Source organism: Zingiber officinale, chromosome 8A (genome assembly GCF_018446385.1).
Source record: "Zingiber officinale cultivar Zhangliang chromosome 8A, Zo_v1.1, whole genome shotgun sequence".
NCBI classification, from domain to species: Eukaryota; Viridiplantae; Streptophyta; class Magnoliopsida; order Zingiberales; family Zingiberaceae; genus Zingiber; species Zingiber officinale.
In genome coordinates, this window is record NC_056000.1 from 24,846,633 (window position 1) to 24,867,428 (window position 20,796).

Sequence of the window (20,796 nt, forward strand, 5' to 3'; positions counted from 1 at the left end):
ATGTGGAGCCCACAAAACGTTAAAAGCACGAAGGGTATAAACGTAGAGTAATAATTGCTTCGGTTAGCGCGACGGCATCGCGTCATGGTGCGGGCATGTCTCGCGGTCCCGCCTGCGGGTCGGGCCGGCAAACTTGACGGCCGTTACGGACCTTAACGGCGTGAAGTCGGACAAAGTTGGGGCGCTAAATAAGCACTAAACTTTGGAGTTTAAATAGGAATCGACAGGTGTCCCGGTGGGGCCGACCAGTAGACGGAGGCAACTGGTTACCCACTGGGACGGAGCTGGCCGACACTTTCCCACAAGAGACCAGAGACTTGCCAAGAGTCTTCGAGAGACCAACGTCCGTCGCTGTCTGCCCGTCCGTGAATGGTGGCGGTCCGGTGGGTCTGATGCAATCTTCCTCTCCGTCAGCAGCGTCCATCTCTCTCGTGAGTTCGCTTCTTTATCTCTGCTGCATCTAAGTCTGTGTTTTTTACTGTGAGATGTGTGTTTTTGTTGGTGATGTTTCCGCCATTGTTCTTCCCAAGTGAGCCTGGTTGGACGTTTTCCCTCCCGGCGGAGATTTGAAAGCGGAAAGGAAGCGGGATTTGAAGTGCCATTTCATATCGTTTTGTGGGGTACCCGGATCCGTGTTTAGGTGCCCCATCAATTTTGTTTGTTTAGGGTTTTTGAAACTGAGAGGGTCGTGATCAATGCAAAACTTGTGATTTTTAGTGAAAACTTGTAGTTGAGCGTTCTGCAGAGCGATCCGTCATACTTACTCAGGTCGCACTTCGGTTTTGGAAAGGCTACTAGTCAAATTGGATTTGTGGCCTTCAATTTGGTTGGATATATCTCGATTGAGATTCATCAGTCGAAATGAGACGGCGATCGTCCACCTCCAGGCATCAGGAGGAGATGGAGAAGGCCAATGGTAAGCCTCCGCCTATGCGGTTGTGTTTATTGGCAACTCTATCTGCCATGTTCTGGATCATGATCTTTTACTTTCACTTTGCCGTTCTCAGCGGCAAACCTGATGCCGATCAATCTGTTCTTTACTCCTCTTCTTCCAACCACCACCCGGAAGCATATGAAATGCTCAAACTGGACAAGATGGATCAAGGTCTCAAGGGATTTCCTTTCACACGAGCCCTTCGGACAATAGAGAACAAGAGTGATCCGTGCGGTGGGAGGTACATCTACGTCCATGATCTTCCTTCGAGGTTCAATACCGACATGCTCACCGATTGTAGAAAGTTGAGCCTTTGGACCAATATGTGCAAGTTCACAAGTAATGTCGGTATGGGACCTCCACTAGAGGATGCTGATGGAGTTTTCTTGAATACAGGATGGTATGCTACTAATCAATTTGCAGTCGATGTGATCTTCAACAACCGAATGAAACAGTATGATTGCTTGACAAAAGATTCATCCATTGCCGCTGCTGTTTTTGTGCCTTTCTATGCTGGGTTCGACATAGCTCGATATCTTTGGGGATACAATATATCAGTCAGGGATGCTGCATCACTTGAATTGGTTGATTGGCTCATGAAGAGGCCTGAGTGGAGTGTGATGGGGGGTAGAGACCATTTCTTGGTGGCTGGGAGGATCACTTGGGATTTTAGAAGATTGACTGATAATGAAACCAATTGGGGGAACAAACTTTTGTTCTTGCCAGCCACAAGAAACATGTCGATGCTAGTAGTGGAGGCAAGCCCATGGAATGCTAATGATTTTGGGATACCATATCCTACTTACTTTCACCCGGCGAAGGATGCTGATGTTTTCATTTGGCAGGACAGGATGAGGAAATTGAAGCGGAAGTATCTCTTTTCATTTGCCGGTGCACCGCGTCCCGACAATCCAGAGTCAATTAGAGGCCAGATCGTAGACCAGTGCAGAAATTCCAAGATCTGTAAATTGTTGGAGTGTGACCTTGGAGAGAGCAAGTGTCACTCTCCAAGCAGCATAATGAAGATGTTCCAGAGTTCTTTGTTTTGCTTACAACCTCAGGGAGATTCTTATACAAGGAGATCGGCTTTCGACTCAATGTTAGCTGGCTGCATACCTGTTTTCTTCCATCCTGGATCTGCATATATACAATATATATGGCATCTCCCAAGAAACTACTCAACTTATTCTGTATTTATCCCCGAGGACGACATTAGAAAGAGGAATGTCAGCATTGAAGAGAGGTTAAAGCAAATCTCCCCGGACATCATCAAACAAATGCGAGAAACAGTTATAGGTCTTATTCCGAAGTTGATTTACGCCGACCCTAGATCTAAAATGGAGACTCTAAAGGATGCCTTTGATGTGTCTGTACAAGCAGTCATTGACAGAGTTACAAAACTGAGAAAGGACTTGATTGAAGGCCGAGAAGATAAGGAGTTCATCGAAGAGAACAGCTGGAAGTATGCTTTGTTAGAGGGTGGGCAGAGAACAGTTGGGGCACATGAATGGGATCCTTTCTTTTCTAAGCTGAAGGACACTAATGGAGATTCTGCTTCTTCATCTGCTGAAGCTGCCAAGAATTCCTGGAAGAATGAACAAAGAAGTCAGGCTTGACTTGAGAATACCTCGCCAATGAGCATTGTGTGAGAAACTCAAAAGGTAAAATTATTTATTTATATATACTTTTTCACTATTTCGTTTATCTTATTATCTAGCAATAAGTTATTTCTCTTTGAGTTTTTATTACATGTTTGACAAGAAGGAGATACTAGCTAGAACCGTTTTGTTCTACCTTGAGCCTAATGGAAGATATAGCAATAATATATATATTTTTAACTGAATCCTACTTTTTGGTTGGTTTGATGGTACAATCAACATGATTCTACCTAATTTGACTTCTACTTAATGATGGGGGTTGCTACATGATAGGGAGCAATCGATGTAGATCTTTCCTGTTTGTATATCGACTCCTCGATGCCGGCCAGGACGACCGGGTGTGTTAGTTTTACTGACAAAGCTTAGAGCACCTACATTAGTTCTTGTTCAGATTGTTTTATTGAACACAAGCATGTTCTTTAGGAGAGTTGTTAGATTGGCCTTTGTGATGGTGGTTGGTGACTATAAAACGGTACGACAATGCGATCTCTCCGAGGAGAGTCGATATGTTTGAGAAGACATGAACCACCATACTCTTTTTTCCCCTTCGATACTAAAGCATCAATGTCTTGCCTTCAACACTAAAGCATATTCATGCAGCCTTTTAAGAATCAGATTGCGTTATTTGTGCATTCATTATCTGAATGAATTGCTTATGCTTAATGATATTAAACGATGAGATTTAAAATGTGCAAATAATTTTTATGTGATAAATTATCAATGTGAAATATTATTCTGAAGAATAATTTAATCAAATTATAAAATTTTCCATGATTTTAACTACAACATTAAATTAAAAAAAAAATACCTAGTTCACTGAATCAGAAAGTGGGAACTTCATAGAGATAAAAAAATTTTCACTCTCAAATTGATGCAACCTCTTGTTCTCGTGCTTTAATAGGTTTTAGAGTCAATTTTTTATTCATATAAAATATTTTATTGGGTGTCTAATTTTCTTATGCAAATGGTTAATGTGGCAGGATAAAATATTTCATGATTTATCTACATATATCTTTATTACGAGGTCGATGATATTGAGTAATCTAGGATGAATATCCTAATGATGTCATCTTTTGCTCCCCTCAATGAGGGTTCTTACGTACATGAGGGTTCGATTCTCTCACAATATATCAAATGCGTGTGGTGTTCAAATTATTCCTGATGTTGGAATGTCACATCAAACGCCATCTCTGTTTTTCACATTATCTAGTGGGCGGGGATTGGTCCAATCCATCCACTTTCCGGATTAATTGATTTTAAAAGTTGAATATTTAAATTAATAAAAATAACAAAAATAAAAACCATAAATGAAATCCAAGGTCAAATTTTTTATTCTAAGGTGATTTTTTTTTTTAAAAAAAAAATCAATCCCTCAAACAATATCGCTATTAGATTTTGAATTAATCGTTCTGATCTTTGTTTTTTTTTTTTAGAGCTAGATAAATGTTGAAGTGTTATTGTTTACTATGATATCTAGTAAAATATTATAAATATATTAAAGCACATGAATTATTAAATTTTTTATAAACTCATATTTTAAATCCAACTTGTTATATTTGCATTATGGAACACTCGTGAATCGTTCACAAACGATTCAATCAAAATTTGACTCAAGTTTAAAGTTGATTGAACTTGAGTCAATTTGATTAGAAATTGAGTCGACCTTGAGTTTATAATTAAATATCAAGCTTAAGCTGGAGTTCAACTCGAGTTGAGTCAGTATAAATGGCTCATTTCATTAAAGCAATTGAAATATATTATAATAATAAAATATAATTAAAATATGAATTCACATTGAGGATGGGAAAACAAATATGTATGACCAAATTAATTTATTAAGCAATAAAAAATATCAAAAATAAAATATATTGAGTATATTAAAAGGTTCCAGCACCCTTTTCCAAAGATTGAACATATCACACAATATTTATGAAAATTGACATTAAACAGATCTCGAATCAGATGGAGTATTAAACTGTATAAGGATTTGATATGCCGTATCGTTGCGCACACAAATGTGCATCTAAAATATTTTTTCATTTTGATTTTTTGTGTATGTATTGTATTTTTTTTAAAAAAATGTACGGCTTGTGTTTTAAAAGGAGTTCAAAATTTTTTTAGTCATCTATGGGGTTGGATAATTAAATAACTTTTAAAAAAATAAATTATATTTTTAATCCTACAATTAATCTATAATAATTAAAGGTGTATTTAGTTTAGTTTTCCATCGGTGGTCATTCAGGAGAAGTGGTTATAACGAATATATATATATATAACTTAGTATTTTTAGGTCAAACTTTTATTAAGAAAATTTATTCATTAATTTATTAAAATTAAGATTCGATTGCTAAATATTTAGAAATTGAGAAAGTGTTCTGTCGTCCTACTTATTATCGTAAGAGTAATTATATTGTTCTAATGAGCATATAATAGGACGTCTCAATAATTCTGGAGACCTAGATAGAAAATAAATATTTGAGTCTTAATATTTTTAAAAAATATATATTATTTTTTAAAAAATCATTTTTAATAAAAAATAATATTAAAATATTTAATTTTATCAAGAAAATTTTCGGTACATTACAAAAAGTTATTTTAACAATTAAAAAGAGTAATCACTAGTTACATAGTAGTACTTTACTATTGTGGTAATCCTCACTTTTTTACTAGTAAATTTTTAAAATAATTTTTTACTAAATTTTCAAATATAATTTATTAAAAAATAATATATTTATCTAATAAATATTTTTAGTTAACTAAATAATATTAAATTTTATCAATAAAATATTAAAAATACTAACTAAATTTGATTATGAATGATAAATTATTATAATATTATTAATATATATTTTAATTGACGAAAAGTTCGTGTACATGATGAGATATTATACGGTAAATATTAAATATATTTTTTAACTTTTGAATGTATTTCTGTAAAATAAAAGTAGATTTAATAAATATTTTTAAAATTATTGATAAAAATAAATATGCATTAAAACTTATTAAATCAATAACTATATTTTATTTAATAAATATAAATTTGGAGGGCTCTATGCCTTAATCGGCCCTCAGGTAGGGAGCTAGGGTGCTAGGGAGCCCAGATCCCTTAATAAAAAAAAAATTAGGGGATTGACCATTTGGAATTATGATTGGATTATAATCGTGATCTAGTCATAATTAGTTATGATTTTTCCTTGAGTTTATAGTTCTCTAGGTTATAGTTTGGGTCAGAGCGGGTAGCCGGAGCTCGTCCTCCACTTGGCGCTAGGTTATCTAGCCACTTGTCCACCATCGGCGGCCTCCGACCAACCGTTCCGACCCAAACTATAACCTAGGGACTGTGAATCTAGGGATAAATCACAACCAATTGCAATTGGATCACAGTCACGATCTGACTTCCTACCTCAGGAGAGCAGATCCTCTAGTCCAAAAAAAAAAATTAATCAGGGGATTGATCACTTGCAATTGCGGTCGGATCGTGGCAACGATCCGATCAAAATTGGTTGTGATACTTCCTTTGGCTCATCGTCTCCCATATTATAGTTTTGGTCGGAGTGGGTGACTGGAGGCCACTTGGAGTTCGCCGGTGGTGGATAAGTGGCCAGGCTGTCAAGCGGGGGATGACCTTCGACCATCCACCCCAATCCAAACTATTATCTGAAGGGACGGTGAACTCAAAAATGGATCCTAACTAATTGTGATCGAATCACGATTACAATCTAACTATAATTACAAATGATCCATCCGTTGTTTTACTATTTTTTTTTGTAGAATAAAGCATCTGGTCTCCTGAGTAGGACTGTAAATGAATCAAGCATTTGTGATAAGTTTGGTGTTTGGCTTGATAAGAGCTTATTTATGTTTGTTTAATATACACAAGATTAATTAAACAAACAAGTTTGAACAGCTCACTAAACTAAACAAATAAGCTTGAACACATATGTGTTCAGCTCGTTGACGTTCATGAACAACATTCGTGAATAGTATTCATGGACCATATTCATTAAATAAATAATAAAATAGAATAAATAAATAAGTTTAAATTATCAAGCTCAATAACTAATTAAACAACTAAAAGTTTCAAATAATCAAATAAGTTTGAATTGAGAGCTCGATAACATTTAAACTAACTAAGTTAGAATCAAGTTCAAGCTAAGTTTGAATAAAGAGCTCGATAACATCTAAACGAACTAAGTTGTTCATTTTAAGTTCAGTTCGACTTGATTATCTTATTAAATAAACTTGAATACTCCAAACTTTTATAATCCTACACTTGAGGCGGAGGTATCAGTTATCAGGAACCATTAATATATTTCTAAAAGTTTCTCAGGAATTATTTTACAGAAATTACTTTATATGAGAAAGTGATTCGTATTCCTCAAAAAGGGGCAAGTATAATTTAAAAGTCATGCAATCTTAAAAAGGACCAGAATATATAAATTTGTAATAAAGAAGTTTAAATTATTCTGACGGTTCTTAGAAATATTAATTGAAATTTCAAATAAAATATAGTTAGATGTATATACCTATGCATTAAAATAAATTTTAGTGTTTTTTAGCAATAATATTTCAAAGGAACCATGTGTAGTTCTATTATTTAATTTTAAATATTAGTTAAAACTTAATTTAGTATTAAATTATATTATATCATTTTAAAAAAATATATTATGATTCTAAATAATTATTGTATATATATATATTTAATATTTAATAAAATTTTAATTTTAGAGGAAAGAGATTGAGGATTATTTTTTTGGAAGAACAAAAAAATTTAATAAAAGATAAAAAGTATTTATGAATTTCTTTTAAAAAGAAAAAAAAAGAATATCACTTTTGACTATTGTGAAAAGGTAGAATTTTGTTACCACTTTTTTAAAAAATATATATAGTTAAATAAGAAACTAATTATAATAAACAATTATAGTCTAGTACGGACAAATAAAAGCATAGAAACCCTAATCTTAAATATAATTAGCAGCTTCCCAAAAAATCCGAATCTCAATGCATCCGCTGTAACTCTCGCTTATGCTTCTCCCCTTCTCATCGTCTTCTCCCCCCTTCCTACGTCTCCGGAGATTGCCTGCCCTCTAGCAGCCGGCGACCGCACCGGTAAACGAGGGGAGAGAGCGAATCAGGAGATACCAACTTCTCATGGGAGCGAGAGGAGATGTCGAGGTCCGGGAACGACGGCCCACTCCTGATCTCGGATCCTCGGAGGGCGACGGCGACGGCGACGGCGACGAGGACCTGCAGAAGCAGCAGCGCTCGGAGATCTACACCTACGATGCGCCTTGGCACATCTATGCCATGAACTGGAGCGTCCGCCGAGACAAGCGCTACCGCCTCGCCATCGGTAGCCTCCTCGAGGGCTACGGCAACCGGATGGAGATCGTGCAGCTGGACGAGGCTTCCGGAGAGATCCGCTCTGACCCGGCCCTCTGCATCGAGCATCCATTCCCTCCCACCAAAACCATGTTTGTTCCCGACCGCGAGTGCCTCCGTCCGGACCTCCTCGCTACCTCTGCGAACTTCCTCCGCATCTGGCGCGTCGCCGATGACTCCTCCCGAATTGAGCTCCGCTCGCTTCTTAACGGCAACCGTAACTCTGAGTTTTGCGGTCCACTGACTTCCTTCGACTGGAACGAGGCTGAACCCCGCCGCATAGGAACCTCCTCCATCGACACCACGTGTACTGTCTGGGACATTGACCGCGAGGCAGTCGACACCCAGCTCATCGCCCACGACAAGGAGGTCTACGACATCGCCTGGGGCGGCGTCGGCGTCTTTGCCTCCGTCTCCGCCGACGGGTCCGTCCGCGTCTTCGACCTCCGCGACAAGGAGCACTCCACCATCATATATGAGTCCGCCGATCCTCCTGGCACGCCGCTTGTCCGCCTCGGGTGGAACAAACAGGATCCCCGCTACATGGCCACCATCATAATGGATAGCGCCAAGGTCGTCGTCCTCGACATCCGCTTCCCTACCTTCCCCGTCGTCGAGCTCCACCGCCACCAGGCCAGCGTCAATGCAATCGCCTGGGCGCCCCATTCCTCCTGCCATATCTGCACCGCTGGCGATGACTCCCAGGCTCTGATATGGGACCTCTCGTCCATGGGCGGTGACCATGGCAACGTCCAGAAGTCTATGGCAGCCGCTTCTGCTGAGGGTGGCCTCGATCCCATACTTGCCTACACTGCCGGAGCAGAGATCGAGCAGCTGCAGTGGTCTTCCTCCCAGCCCGACTGGGTTGCCATTGCCTACTCCAATAAGCTTCAGATTCTGAGAGTTTAATGGAAAGCAAATGGATATTAGAGCAGTAAAGATATTGCCTTTGACTCAGCACTTTTCATTGTACTACATCAAGATGATACATTGGATTTATTAGGATTAAATTAGGAGGAAATGTAGCACAATTACTCACTATTTGATTCTATTTACTGAACTGGTACCTGGTAGCATCCCACTCAATTGATTTCATAATTAGTGCATAGCTTCATTTCATGTCCTATCATTTCTCTATTGCACTAGGCTTTTGATTATTTTTGGGGTATAGTTTGCTTATTACTTAAAGGATCAGAATACTAGTTGGATGAATTGTTTGGATCCTCTACTGGCATGTTCTTCAGTTTGCCCTTTTTTTTTTTAATTTACTGATAACCTTCTTGCTCATTAAAATTATTTTTTCTTTTCTATTAGAAACTTACATCTTTGCAGATGTTTGCCTTCTTCTGTGTATCTTTCTGCTTAACTTTATTTAGTTGCTTTTGATCTTTGTATAGCACTAGTTATACATTTTTTTTAAGAGATGATTTAGGCGTGTTTAAGATCTTGGTGGATGATTCATTGGATTTGTGGTGTTGGATATTGTCAGGTAGCTCTTGTAATTCCCTGTGGTTGAACATTTTGAAGTGGAACTGGAGGTACATTTGGAAGTCAGTGTTTAGGGTTGCTGTAGAATGATGCTTTGAATTGTTGTTATCTGGAGCTTTGATCTTTTGCTTCACTGAACTTATGCAGGAATGCAAAACATTAAGGATGCTGAGATATAATTTTACAGGATTGAATCATTCACTGTTATTTGATAATCACTGCTAATCCTTCTCTAGATCATTATTTTCTATAAGATTAAATCAGTTGTGCTAGTCACTATTCCAAAGGTTAGTAGCCGTCCGTGATTTACCTCTTCTGTGTTGGCCTTGAGACGGATTGACGGGAGGCGCTGGGGTGAGCGTATTCGTCTTAATGCCACCATATTGACTTCGAAGGTATTCTCATCTTCTGGTATCCATCTGCCTATTCTTGTTTCCATCTCGTCTTGAAGAGTATCTGTGATTTCTTGGTTGTAGTTATTTGTGTACTACTTGGAGCATGAGAAATATAATGCTAAGCTGAAATGATTCTATATATATATATATATATATATATTCCATTAACACCTTAAGTTAGCCATGTGCACTTCGCCTGTGCCAGTGTTACCTTCTTCCTACATCAGAAGCATCTTTCAGTATTGAGTTTTTTGGTTGGTCCTAATATCTGATTGAATTATTGGATCAGTCATTCGTTTCCCAAGAGGTTGATGATTCAGGGTTGTTCCATATCAAGCAGATGTCCTACATTAATAGTTTGTTAATCCATGGGTCTTAGGTGTTGTATATGTGTTAATTGAAGGGATCTTCACTCGGCGATAATGTATATGATTGATTTTATGGCTACAAGTTTCAATCGTGAAAATAATCTTTTGCAATTGTAAGATAAGACTACTAGTAATAAATTTAATGGTGTAATAAACTTAATGGTTAATTATTTTATTTTTTTTTAATTTAACTCTTCATCTATATGGTGACATGTGATTTTTACGGAAATATAGTATGATATGGTCTTTACAGAAATGTATAATTTTTTCTCAGGATTTTGCATTAAAGAGGAACTTTTATGCGTTAGCCTGATTTTAATGGTTTTTTTAGACGACTCAGCACGCAACAAATTAAATGCCTTCGTCTGTAATTTCTAGTCTCTGTTTAGCTCCTTTAGTTCATTTCCAACCCACATCATTAAATTTGATGTAATTTTCATATTAAAATGATACAATTTCAACATCAAACAATATTTCAACTCCAATCTATTAACATCATATCACACCAAAAAGAAATATTCTTTAGAATATTCTATTATTTTTATTAATTTTTTTATATAATAATTATTATATTTAAAATTAATACTTTCTAATATTTGATATTTTAAATTTTTTAAAATTCAATATCAAACTCTAATATATATATATATATATATATATAATTTTTATTTTTAATTTTATTATATAATTACTCAGGCATAAATATATTTTAAAAATATTATAAAATTACACACAATTAGGATAAAATATTTTACTATTTTATATTTAAAACAAACAAGGATACTTAATTGAAAATACAATATTACAAGACTTTAACTTTCAAAATTATTATATTGTTCCTATAAATGCTCAATTAATGCATTTCGAAGGGCAATATGAACTTCTTTGTCTTTGATTTGTCTGTATCGAGCTAGAAACTCTTCAAATCGAGTACCATCATCTATTGCGGGCTCAACATCTGGAGTCGACACCTCAAAGTGTTCCACGATTGGTGCATTTAAATCATGTTCATCTTCAATTATCATATTATGCATAATAATACATGATGTCAGTATATCATGTAAAATATTTTTCTGCCAAAAACGTGAAGGTCCTGCAACAATTGCAAAGCGTGATTGGAGCACGTCAAATGCTCGCTCAACATCCTTTCTACACACTTCTTGCTTCATTGCAAATAATTTATTCTTTCGACCTTGTGGAGCATGAATCGTTTGAACAAGTGTTGACCATTTTGGATATATACCATCAACTAAATAGTAACACATATTGTACTCTTTTCCTTGAATGACATAACGAGCAGGAATTGTAATACCTGCAGCAAGATTAGCAAAAAGATGAGAATACTCAAGTACATTAATATCATTGTTCGATCCTGGCAACCCAAAATATGCATGCCAAATCCACAGATCATAATCGGCTATAGCTTCTAGAATAATTGTTGGCTTTCCACTACGACCAGAATATTGTCCTGCCCAAGCTATTGGACAATTTCTCATCTCCAATGCATGCAATCTAAGCTACCTAACATACTTGGAAAATCCCGTAGCTCACCAATATGAAGTAGCCTAGCAACATTGTGAGCATTTGGAGATCGTAAGTACTCCTCTCCAAAAACTTCAACAACAGCATGACAAAATCATTTCACACTTTCCATAGCAGTTGATTCCCCTATTTTAATGTACTCATCAATAGCATCTGCTGGTACATTGTATGCCAATATCCGAAATGCAGCTGTTATTTTTTGCAAGCTTGACAAACCAAGTCTTCCAAGCCCATCTCTTCTCTATATAAATAGTTGTCATGATTAGTAATAGCATCACAGATACACATAAATAAATTTCGTCCCATTCTGAATCTTTTTCGAAACATTGCATCATTATACAATGCATTTTCGGCGAAATAATCATTGAATAGATTACAATCAGCAGCTTCACGATTACGATTGATCATCTTATGACCAGAAATTGAGCCTCGATGCCTGCTTTTGTTGCTTCCTTCATTGAGATAATTCAAGACAATTTGATTATTGGTAGAAATCACCTGAGCGATCAGTTGTTGCCTTGCACCCAAACTTTCTGCATAGTTATCATCATTAGAGCTTGAAGATGATAAATTTGATGAACCTTCAATATTGTTATCTATTTTCTGAGATAATTGAATGGATGAGGTACATGTTGCTTATGGGGTATGTATTTATAATGTATGTTATAAACACATTTGGACAAATATGATCAGATGACGTGACACAACAATGACAACATCAGGACAAGTTTAGCAGGCGACGTGACCGGGCATTGCACACACATTTTTGTGTGCCCAGATGACGTGACCTAACAATGAACACATTTGGACAAATATACACAGATGACGTGACACAACAATGATAACATCGAGACAAGTTTAGCAGGCGACGTGAACGAGCATTGAACACACATTTTTGTGTGACCAGATGACGTGACCTAACAATGAACACATTTGGACAAATATGCACAGATGACGTGACACAACAATGACAATATCGGGATAAGTTTAGCAGGCGACGTGACCGGGCATTGAACACACATTTTTGTGTGGTCAAATGACATGATTTAACAATGAACACATTTGGACAAATATGCACAAATGACGTGACACAACAATGATAACATCGGGACAAGTTTGACAGGCGATATGACCGGACATTGAACACACATTTTTGTGTGCCCAGATGACGTGACCTAATAATAAACACATTTGGACAAATATGCACAGATGACGTGACACAACAATGATAACATCAAGACAAGTTTAGCAGACGACGTGACCGAGCATTGAACACACATTTTTGTGTACCCAGATGATGTGACCTAACAATGAATACATTTGGACAAATATGCATATATGACATGACACAACAATGACAACATCGGGACAAGTTGAGCGGACGACGTGACCAGGCATTGAACACACATTTTTGTGTGGCCAAATGACGAGATCTAACAATGAACACATTTGGACAAATATGCACAAATGACGTGACACAACAATGACAACATCGGGACAAGTTTAGCAGGTGACGTGACATGACACTGAATCAAAATTTGCATAATTTTATATTCACATTTTTCACTATATAATGGCTTACCAGATATTGGTATAACATATTGTATGTCAACAATTTTTGTGAGAGTTTCTCTTCTACTAAAATGAGTGCAGCCCCCCGACAAGCTTCATACTCATTTGAAGAAGATAAACACTTATTGTTGGAACCCCAAGGTTGGTTTTGGTGTGATCAACAAGTTAAGTTAGGTTCTGTTGTTTTCTAACCTTGTGTCTAAGTGTGCAGGAGCTTAGGAGCACAGGTACTCGAGCGGAAGACGCAGCTAGCGAGAAGGACGGCACGCGGTGCGTCCGAGGGACGAGGCGCTGCGGAAGAGTACACCGGCGGACGAGAAAGAAGTGCGCGCGATGGTTCCGAGGTACGAAAGCCGGAGCGGAAGATTGCTCGGGGAGCAAGAGACGCAGCTAGCGCGAAGGTCGGCACGGGGTGCGATCGAGGGACGAAGTCTGCGGATGAGTACGCTGGTGGACGAGAAGGGGCACGCGGCAATTCGAGAAGCCGGAGGAAACACGCTCGAGAAGACCGGAAGATGGGTTGGGTGAGCCCTATTCCGAGGTCGAGATCACTCAATCAAGCGGATCCGGAGCGGAAGAACCGGACCGAGACGAGGACTTAACGGAGAAGTGGTCCGGACAAAAAGTCAACCGCAGTTGATTTGACTTTGGTGGTCTGAGTGCCCGGAACCCGATTTTGACCAAGATCGCGATTCACGTGAACGTTGGGGATAAAACTTTATCCCCAGTGCGCCCGGAACCCTTCAGGCGCCCCAAGGCTATAAATATAGCCTTGGTCCGAGAAGTCCGAAATTGTAAACAACACTTGTGTGCTTCCACTGCTTAGATTAGCTTCGTCTTTCTGTGCTTACACTGTTGTAAGTCTTCTCCTGAAGGAGCTCTTAGTGCGATTTCATCCTTGGATTAACAACCTCCCGGTTGTAACCAAGTCAAATTCGGTGCCTCGTTTTATGCTTTATTTTCTGTTTAATCTATTTTTATGTGTTAGCTTAATCGTACGAGAAAGGGTTGTGTTTGATTTTTCGGGCTATTCAACCCTTCTACCCCGCCGCATCGGTCCAACAAGTGGTATCGAGCAGGCCGCGAGGACTAACCACGAACGAAGCAACAAGATGGCGGATCCAACATCCACGCACCAAAATTCGAAGGGGACTTCGCTAGCTGGAAAAATCGAATGGAGGTATTTCTTGAAACAGATTATAATTTATTACTAACAATGGAATTTGGCTATGAAGCACCAGAGGGCAAAGCAAGAAATCAATGGTCAAAGAAGGAGCAGGCTGACCACGTGGCAAACAAGAAAGCAAAATTCCATCTGCTAAGTGTACTTCCAACACAAGAAGTCAATCGAGTCGGTACCTACAACTCGGTAAAGGAGCTTTGGGAGAAATTCCTGGAGTTACACGAAGGAACATCCGAAGCCAAACTTGCAAGACGGGATTTACTTCGTAACCAGCTTACAAACCTCCGATTTGAAGAAGGTGAAACAATTGCACATCTACACTCGAGGATTCAGGAACTCATCACTAGACTTACGAATCTCGGAGAAAAGGTAAGTAATCGAGATTCGCTAAGGTATGCCCTAAATTCCTTTCCTAGAAACTCAAAATGGGCATCACTAGTAGATGCCTTTTACATTTCAAAAGATCTAGAAAAAATTTCATTAGACGAATTCTTTTCAACTTTTGAAGTGCATGAGTCAAGATGTGCAGGTCCGAAGGAGCCCAAGAATAATGTCGCTCTTAAAGCTTCGAGAGACGAACCTGAGTCAGAATCTTCTCTCAACGACGAGGAAATGGTAATGATGGTAAGACGATTTAAAAATATTTGTAAATCTAGGAAATCTAACCATCCGCAGGGAAGAAAGAAAAGAACCATCCGCTGCTACCATTGCGATGAAGAAGGGCACGTCAAAGACAATTGCCCTAAACTGAAGAACAAAGGGAAGGACAAGGGTAAGAAGCCTATCCAAAAGCGCAAGGCCCTAAAAGCGACGTGGGACGATACGTCGTCGGAATCGGAAGTCGAGGAGTTCTCCGGGCTCGCGTTAATGGCGAGTCATCAAGACGACGACTGCAAGTCAAGCTCTTCCGAAATGAGCATCGAAAGCATCGATGAAGGGGGAGCCACGTCCGAAGAGAGCAGCAGTTCAGGGGGAGAAACCGACAACGAGATCGACAAGGTAAGTGAGGTACGATCTCTTTCTCCTGATAAAATGTTTAAATTCATTAAAATTTTAACAAAAGATTGCTGCAAATTAGAAAATGAAAATAAAGATTTAAAAGCAATATTAGCTACATCTTGTCCGTTAGAAATGCTAGATAAATCAAATTTAGAAAATGAAAAATTAAAATTAGAAATTCAAAATTTAAAAATTCAAGTAGAAAACTTGAAAAACTCTGCTTGCTCATCTAAAACCAATTTTAGAAGGTTCAATAATTTGAATTGGTATTATAGATATCACCAGGGACAAATTAAAAATATGTCCCTAAGAAATTTTTAGTTAATCCAGTAGGTTGGAACCTTTATTGGGTTCCTAAATCTTGCTTAGTGTAAATTTTAAAATCAAAGTTAGCGCTTTAAGTGAGAAAATTAAACAAAAATTTCTTTATGAGCTTTGACTAGAAAGTGGTTGTTGCTCCAATAACCAAGAAGGCCTAGTGCCTCGCCACTGTCTGGAAGCCAAATATTGAAATAAATGTTTAATTAATAAAGCATTAATACTAGAATTATTTAATGCTTTAAAAAGTTATTCAAACATGTTTCAAAATTTTGACATAAATTTTTTTAAAATAATTAATTTTTTTAAAATTCTATTTTCAAAAATTATTTTTTGAAAAATTTTCAAAAATTATTTTTTCCTAAGTTAAAATTTTACTTAGAGTTTTTTTTCTGCTTTTATTGATTCAAAACTATTTTTCAAAATATTTAATTAAGTTTTATTGATTGCAAAATTCTTTTTCTAACTTAGAATCGTTTGACTTAGAAATTTTTTTTAAGGTAGCTTTTCAAAATTTTCTAAGTCTTTAACCCTTAGATTTTTTTTAACCCCATTTTTTTGTGATCAAAGGGGGAGAAGGATAAGTATAAGTCTAGGGGGAGGTAGCCTAAATTTTTTTTCTATCTTTGTGCACTAAATTGTAAATTTAGTTAGTTTATTTTTTGTCTAGTTAACCCTAGCTTAACTTGGGTTGATCACACCAAAAAGGGGGAGATTGTTGGAACCCCAAGGTTGGTTTTGGTGTGATCAACAAGTTAAGTTAGGTTCTGTTGTTTTCTAACCTTGTGTCTAAGTGTGCAGGAGCTTAGGAGCACAGGTACTCGAGCGGAAGACGCAGCTAGCGAGAAGGACGGCACGCGGTGCGTCCGATGCGGAAGAGTACACCGGCGGACGAGAAGGAAGTGTGCGCGATGGTTCCGAGGTACGAAAGCCGGAGCGGAAGATTGCTCGGGGAGCAAGAGACGCAGCTAGCGCGAAGGTCGGCACGGGGTGCGATCGAGGGACGAAGTCTGCGGATGAGTACGCTGGTGGACGAGAAGGGACACGCGGCAATTCCGAGGGACGAGAAGCCGGAGGGAAGCACGCTCGAGAAGACCGGAAGATGGGTTCGGGTGAGCCCTATTCCGGATGTCAGAGATCACCCAATCAAGCGGATCCGGAGCAGAAGACCCGGACCGAGACGGGGACTTAACGGAGAAGTGGTCCCGGACAAAAAGTCAACCGTAGTTGACTTTTTGCTCCGGGGCGCCCGGAGCTGTCCGGGGCGCCCGGACCCTGATTTTGACCAAGATCGCGATTTACGTGATCTGAACGTTGGGGGATAAAACTTTATCCCCCCCAGGGCGCCCGGAACCCTTCCAGGCGCCCCGACCAAGGCTATAAATATAGCCTTGGTCCAGAAGCTCTTCATCAGTTCAGAAATTGTAAACAACACTTGTGTGCTTCCACTGTTTAGATTAGCTTCTGTCTTTCTGTGCTTACACTGCTGTAAACGAGGCTTCTCTGCCTGAAGGAGCTCTTAGTGCGATCTTCATCCTTGGATTAACAACCTCCCCGGTTGTAACCAAGTCAAATTCGGTGCCTCGTTTTTATGCTTTATTTTCTGTTTAATCTATTTTTTATGTGTTAGCTTAATCGTACGAGAAAGGGTTGTGTTTGATTTTTCAGGGCTATTCAACCCCCCTTCTACCCGGCCGTATCGGTCCAACACTTATGTCATGTTTACCTTCATATTTCACAAAATCCAATCATTGGGATCAACCAATTGAAGGATCAATTCTGGGCAAGAGTTGAGAAAGAGTTTCATGCAGATCCAAATTTTGTGCATCATAGCCGACCGCCAAGATCTTTGCAAAAAAGAATGCTTCTTATGCTAAGCGCAGTATCCAAAATGAAAGGCTGCATTCGACAAATCGAACATCTGAATCCTAGTGGAGCATCGGAACAAGATATTATAAGTTACTATGCTCATATTTATTTTAGACTATCTAAATTTTAAAATCTAAGTATAAATTTATTAATACATATCATTATCTTCATAATTGATGTTTAATTATTTTCTTGCAGTTAACTCGTGTCAAAATGTTATTTGCAGAAGACCCAAAATACACAAAGGGTTTCAAATTTGACCATGTCTGGAATATTCTCAAAGACATTGAAAAATTTGGTACTGACACTATGAATACTGCATCGATGAAATCGCGACAACAAAATGATAATGTTGATTCATCTGAACAACAATTCTTCGAGGAGGCATTTCATACACATTCATATCCTTGTGTGTCTGTTTTTGATCTTAATATCACTGATTTAGATAGCGGTGCTACTTTTAATAAACGACCTCCAGGGGTGAAAAAAAGTAAAATGAAGAAAAAGAATGATGAACAAATTGCAAAGGTAATTAATATTAATGCTCAACTTGTTGAGACAATGAATGCAAGTACTGCTGTTACTGCAAAAATGGCAGATACTATGCTTTACAAGGAATAAACCAAAATTTTATTCAAAGATTTGAACTCGATCTCTAACCCGATGATGCGTGAATATATTCGCAATGAGCAAATTAGAATTATGCAAAAGAGAATGCAAGTACAAGGATCTTATTCAGTTGCACATCAAGGAGAAGGATCTCAAACATCTCAGATACAGGGAGAAGGATCGCAACTTAATCAATATTAAGGTGAAGATCAAGAATCTCATAATTCTACGAATATTTTCAGGCAATTTCATAATTATTTTAGTGGAATGAGGAGTGATCTTCCTGAATATTAGTATTATAATATTATTAAAGTAATTTTAAGTTTATGTGTGCTTTATTAGTATCGTTTGTACCATGTACTTGTTTGTTAAGCTTAGTTATTCATGTTTTTAAGTTTGTATTAGTAATATTTTAATTTAATGTTATTACTATTTTTATTTTGTAGGTCAATGTAATGAGTAATGTATTTTATATTTATGCATATCAAAATTTTTTAATATTTTATTGTATTATGTTTATGAAATTAGTGACAATTTATAAATGTAATTATAATTAAAATATATTAAATAAAATTAAAATAATAATTTTAATAAATTAAATATTTACAAATATACATAATGAAATTTAAATATGCTATTAAATACACTTAATTTAAATTTATAATAAATAATAATTACATTTAATTATACTATAAATAAAGATAAAGAAAATAATAATTATTAATTAATTACATTTGATTTTATAATAATATAATAAAATTTTTTAAAAAAAATTCTCTCCATCACCAAATATGGTGATGTGAATATGATGCACATCATATTCACATCACCATATTTGGGGGTGGGATTTGGTATATGGGTTGGAATAATTTGATGTTAAATTTACATCAAATTTGATGTTTGATGATGGATTGAAGATGCCCTTAGTCATTTGCATGTTAAATCTCACAATCTATTCTAACTGTAATTTCAATTTTATTATAGATAAATAACGTAAAAACATCTAAATAATAAATTATTGCTAAAAGTTTAATAATTTTTTTTCTTTATATTTACTAGAAGTTTGTAATATAAAGAAGTTAAATAATGTTTTCCTTTATATTTACTAGAGGTATAACGACAAAAACTTCTGAAATTTTTTATTCATATTTTAATTTTTTATTAAATAAAACGTCACCACGCTAGTGGTGGATTCAAAAATTCAAGAATAGAAAGGTAATTTTTATGCGGAATAAAGGACGATATTCTTCATCTTCACTAATGAAATCTCATAATACTAGGGTTTTTATCGTTGATAAAGGGGGTGACCGCCGATGCCACCCCCACTGGATTCGCCCATGGCGTCATTTCATCCTATCTCATATTCATCTATTTCAATAACTAAGTAATCTGAGTATAAGGGTAAAATTAACTGGGGCAAGTGTTGTACCATACTTTTGATTTATTTTACTATCGAAATTTAGCTAAAATTGATTGTGATCTCTTATAGGTTCACTTTCCCACCTAAGTTATACTTTAAGCCGAGCCAAGCGGCTGGTGAATGAGCTCCCTACTTGTCAGCGTCATATAGTCTGTCTAACTGTCAACCGTCTCTGGCCATCTGGTCGATCTAAATTATAACCTAGATGAGAAGATGACCTAAGATGAGATCACAATCGCGGATATTCGTTCCATACAAAATGTTAAATTCATATTGTTTTAATTGAATTTCAACTTATATAGAAATTTAAATGTTGGAGTGAACATATAGAAGAGCAACACAAGGTAATGAAATATAATTTTAAATATATGGTAACCTCTTTAATTACTGACAAAATTTGGTCTCTAATTGATGAGCGTGTTATATGACATTACGAAATTAACTTTTCAAATATATATTTACACGAGTCACGTGACATGCATAGAGGATTCCAGTCCACGCCTTTGACTGTTATGCTTATTGAAATTTTTTTATATTGATTTGGTAAAAGTGGACTGCACGGTCGACTCCTTCGATATTTATAACGAGGTAAATAAAAAACATAGTATGCCTGCCAATACGTCCTTAAATTATATGAAAAAATAAATTATAAGATATAGGATATAGCGTCAAATAACTAAAATTTTATTTTTTTTTAATTTATATTGAATTATGTATAAAGGCAAATATCACAAATAAAAAGTTAATTGTTGATCTCCCATCTAAATTTTTAGTTTAATTTTGAAACGGCTGTAACAATTATAACTGTTATAACTATCGAATAACTCAATTGTAATAATTATAAAATCATAACAACTGTATGATTTGCTACACATCCCCAATTCAAGATTTAAACGAAAAATATAAATAAAAATTAATAGTGAGAAAACAGTAGGACACAATTGTGTCATTTTACACGAGTTGATGAAATGGATGTCATTTGATAAAAAATCAAAATGGAATTTGTAGAAGAAAAATGCCCTTTTGATTTTTCTCCTAGATGATAAACATGCCAGTATA

General features: G+C 36.7%; 4 protein-coding genes across 6 annotated transcripts; 3 read left to right on the plus strand and 1 right to left on the minus strand.

Annotated features, from left to right (window-relative positions):
- Nucleotides 1–268: 268 nt before the first annotated feature.
- LOC122008046 (xyloglucan galactosyltransferase KATAMARI1 homolog) lies at nucleotides 269–3,172 on the plus strand. 3 transcript variants are annotated; one of them, XM_042563624.1, is made up of 3 exons: nucleotides 269–431; nucleotides 531–2,595; nucleotides 2,866–3,172. In XM_042563624.1, the coding sequence occupies exon 2, from the start codon at nucleotides 862–864 to the stop codon at nucleotides 2,548–2,550; it is 1,689 nt and encodes a 562-aa protein (XP_042419558.1). In that variant the 5' UTR covers nucleotides 269–431; nucleotides 531–861; the 3' UTR covers nucleotides 2,551–2,595; nucleotides 2,866–3,172. The 3 variants fall into 3 exon arrangements, with proteins under 3 accessions (XP_042419558.1, XP_042419557.1, XP_042419559.1); XM_042563625.1 differs by lacking the exon at nucleotides 2,866–3,172 and having other exon boundaries at nucleotides 273–431; nucleotides 531–916; nucleotides 1,008–2,777; XM_042563623.1 differs by lacking the exon at nucleotides 2,866–3,172 and having other exon boundaries at nucleotides 531–2,777.
- Nucleotides 3,173–7,582: 4,410 nt separating this feature from the next.
- On the plus strand, nucleotides 7,583–9,098 carry LOC122008048 (WD repeat-containing protein LWD1-like). Its single transcript, XM_042563626.1, has one exon. The coding sequence runs from the start codon at nucleotides 7,744–7,746 to the stop codon at nucleotides 8,881–8,883; it is 1,140 nt and encodes a 379-aa protein (XP_042419560.1). The 5' UTR covers nucleotides 7,583–7,743; the 3' UTR covers nucleotides 8,884–9,098.
- Nucleotides 9,099–11,064: 1,966 nt separating this feature from the next.
- On the minus strand, nucleotides 11,065–11,721 carry LOC122010614. Its single transcript, XM_042567129.1, has one exon. It carries the CDS (start codon nucleotides 11,719–11,721, stop codon nucleotides 11,065–11,067), a length of 657 nt encoding a protein of 218 aa, XP_042423063.1.
- A 2,056-nt stretch (nucleotides 11,722–13,777) lies between these two features.
- On the plus strand, nucleotides 13,778–18,329 carry LOC122010615. Its single transcript, XM_042567130.1, has 2 exons — nucleotides 13,778–13,858; nucleotides 17,907–18,329. Exons 1-2 carry the CDS (start codon nucleotides 13,778–13,780, stop codon nucleotides 18,327–18,329), a joined length of 504 nt encoding a protein of 167 aa, XP_042423064.1.
- Nucleotides 18,330–20,796: the final 2,467 nt, after the last annotated feature.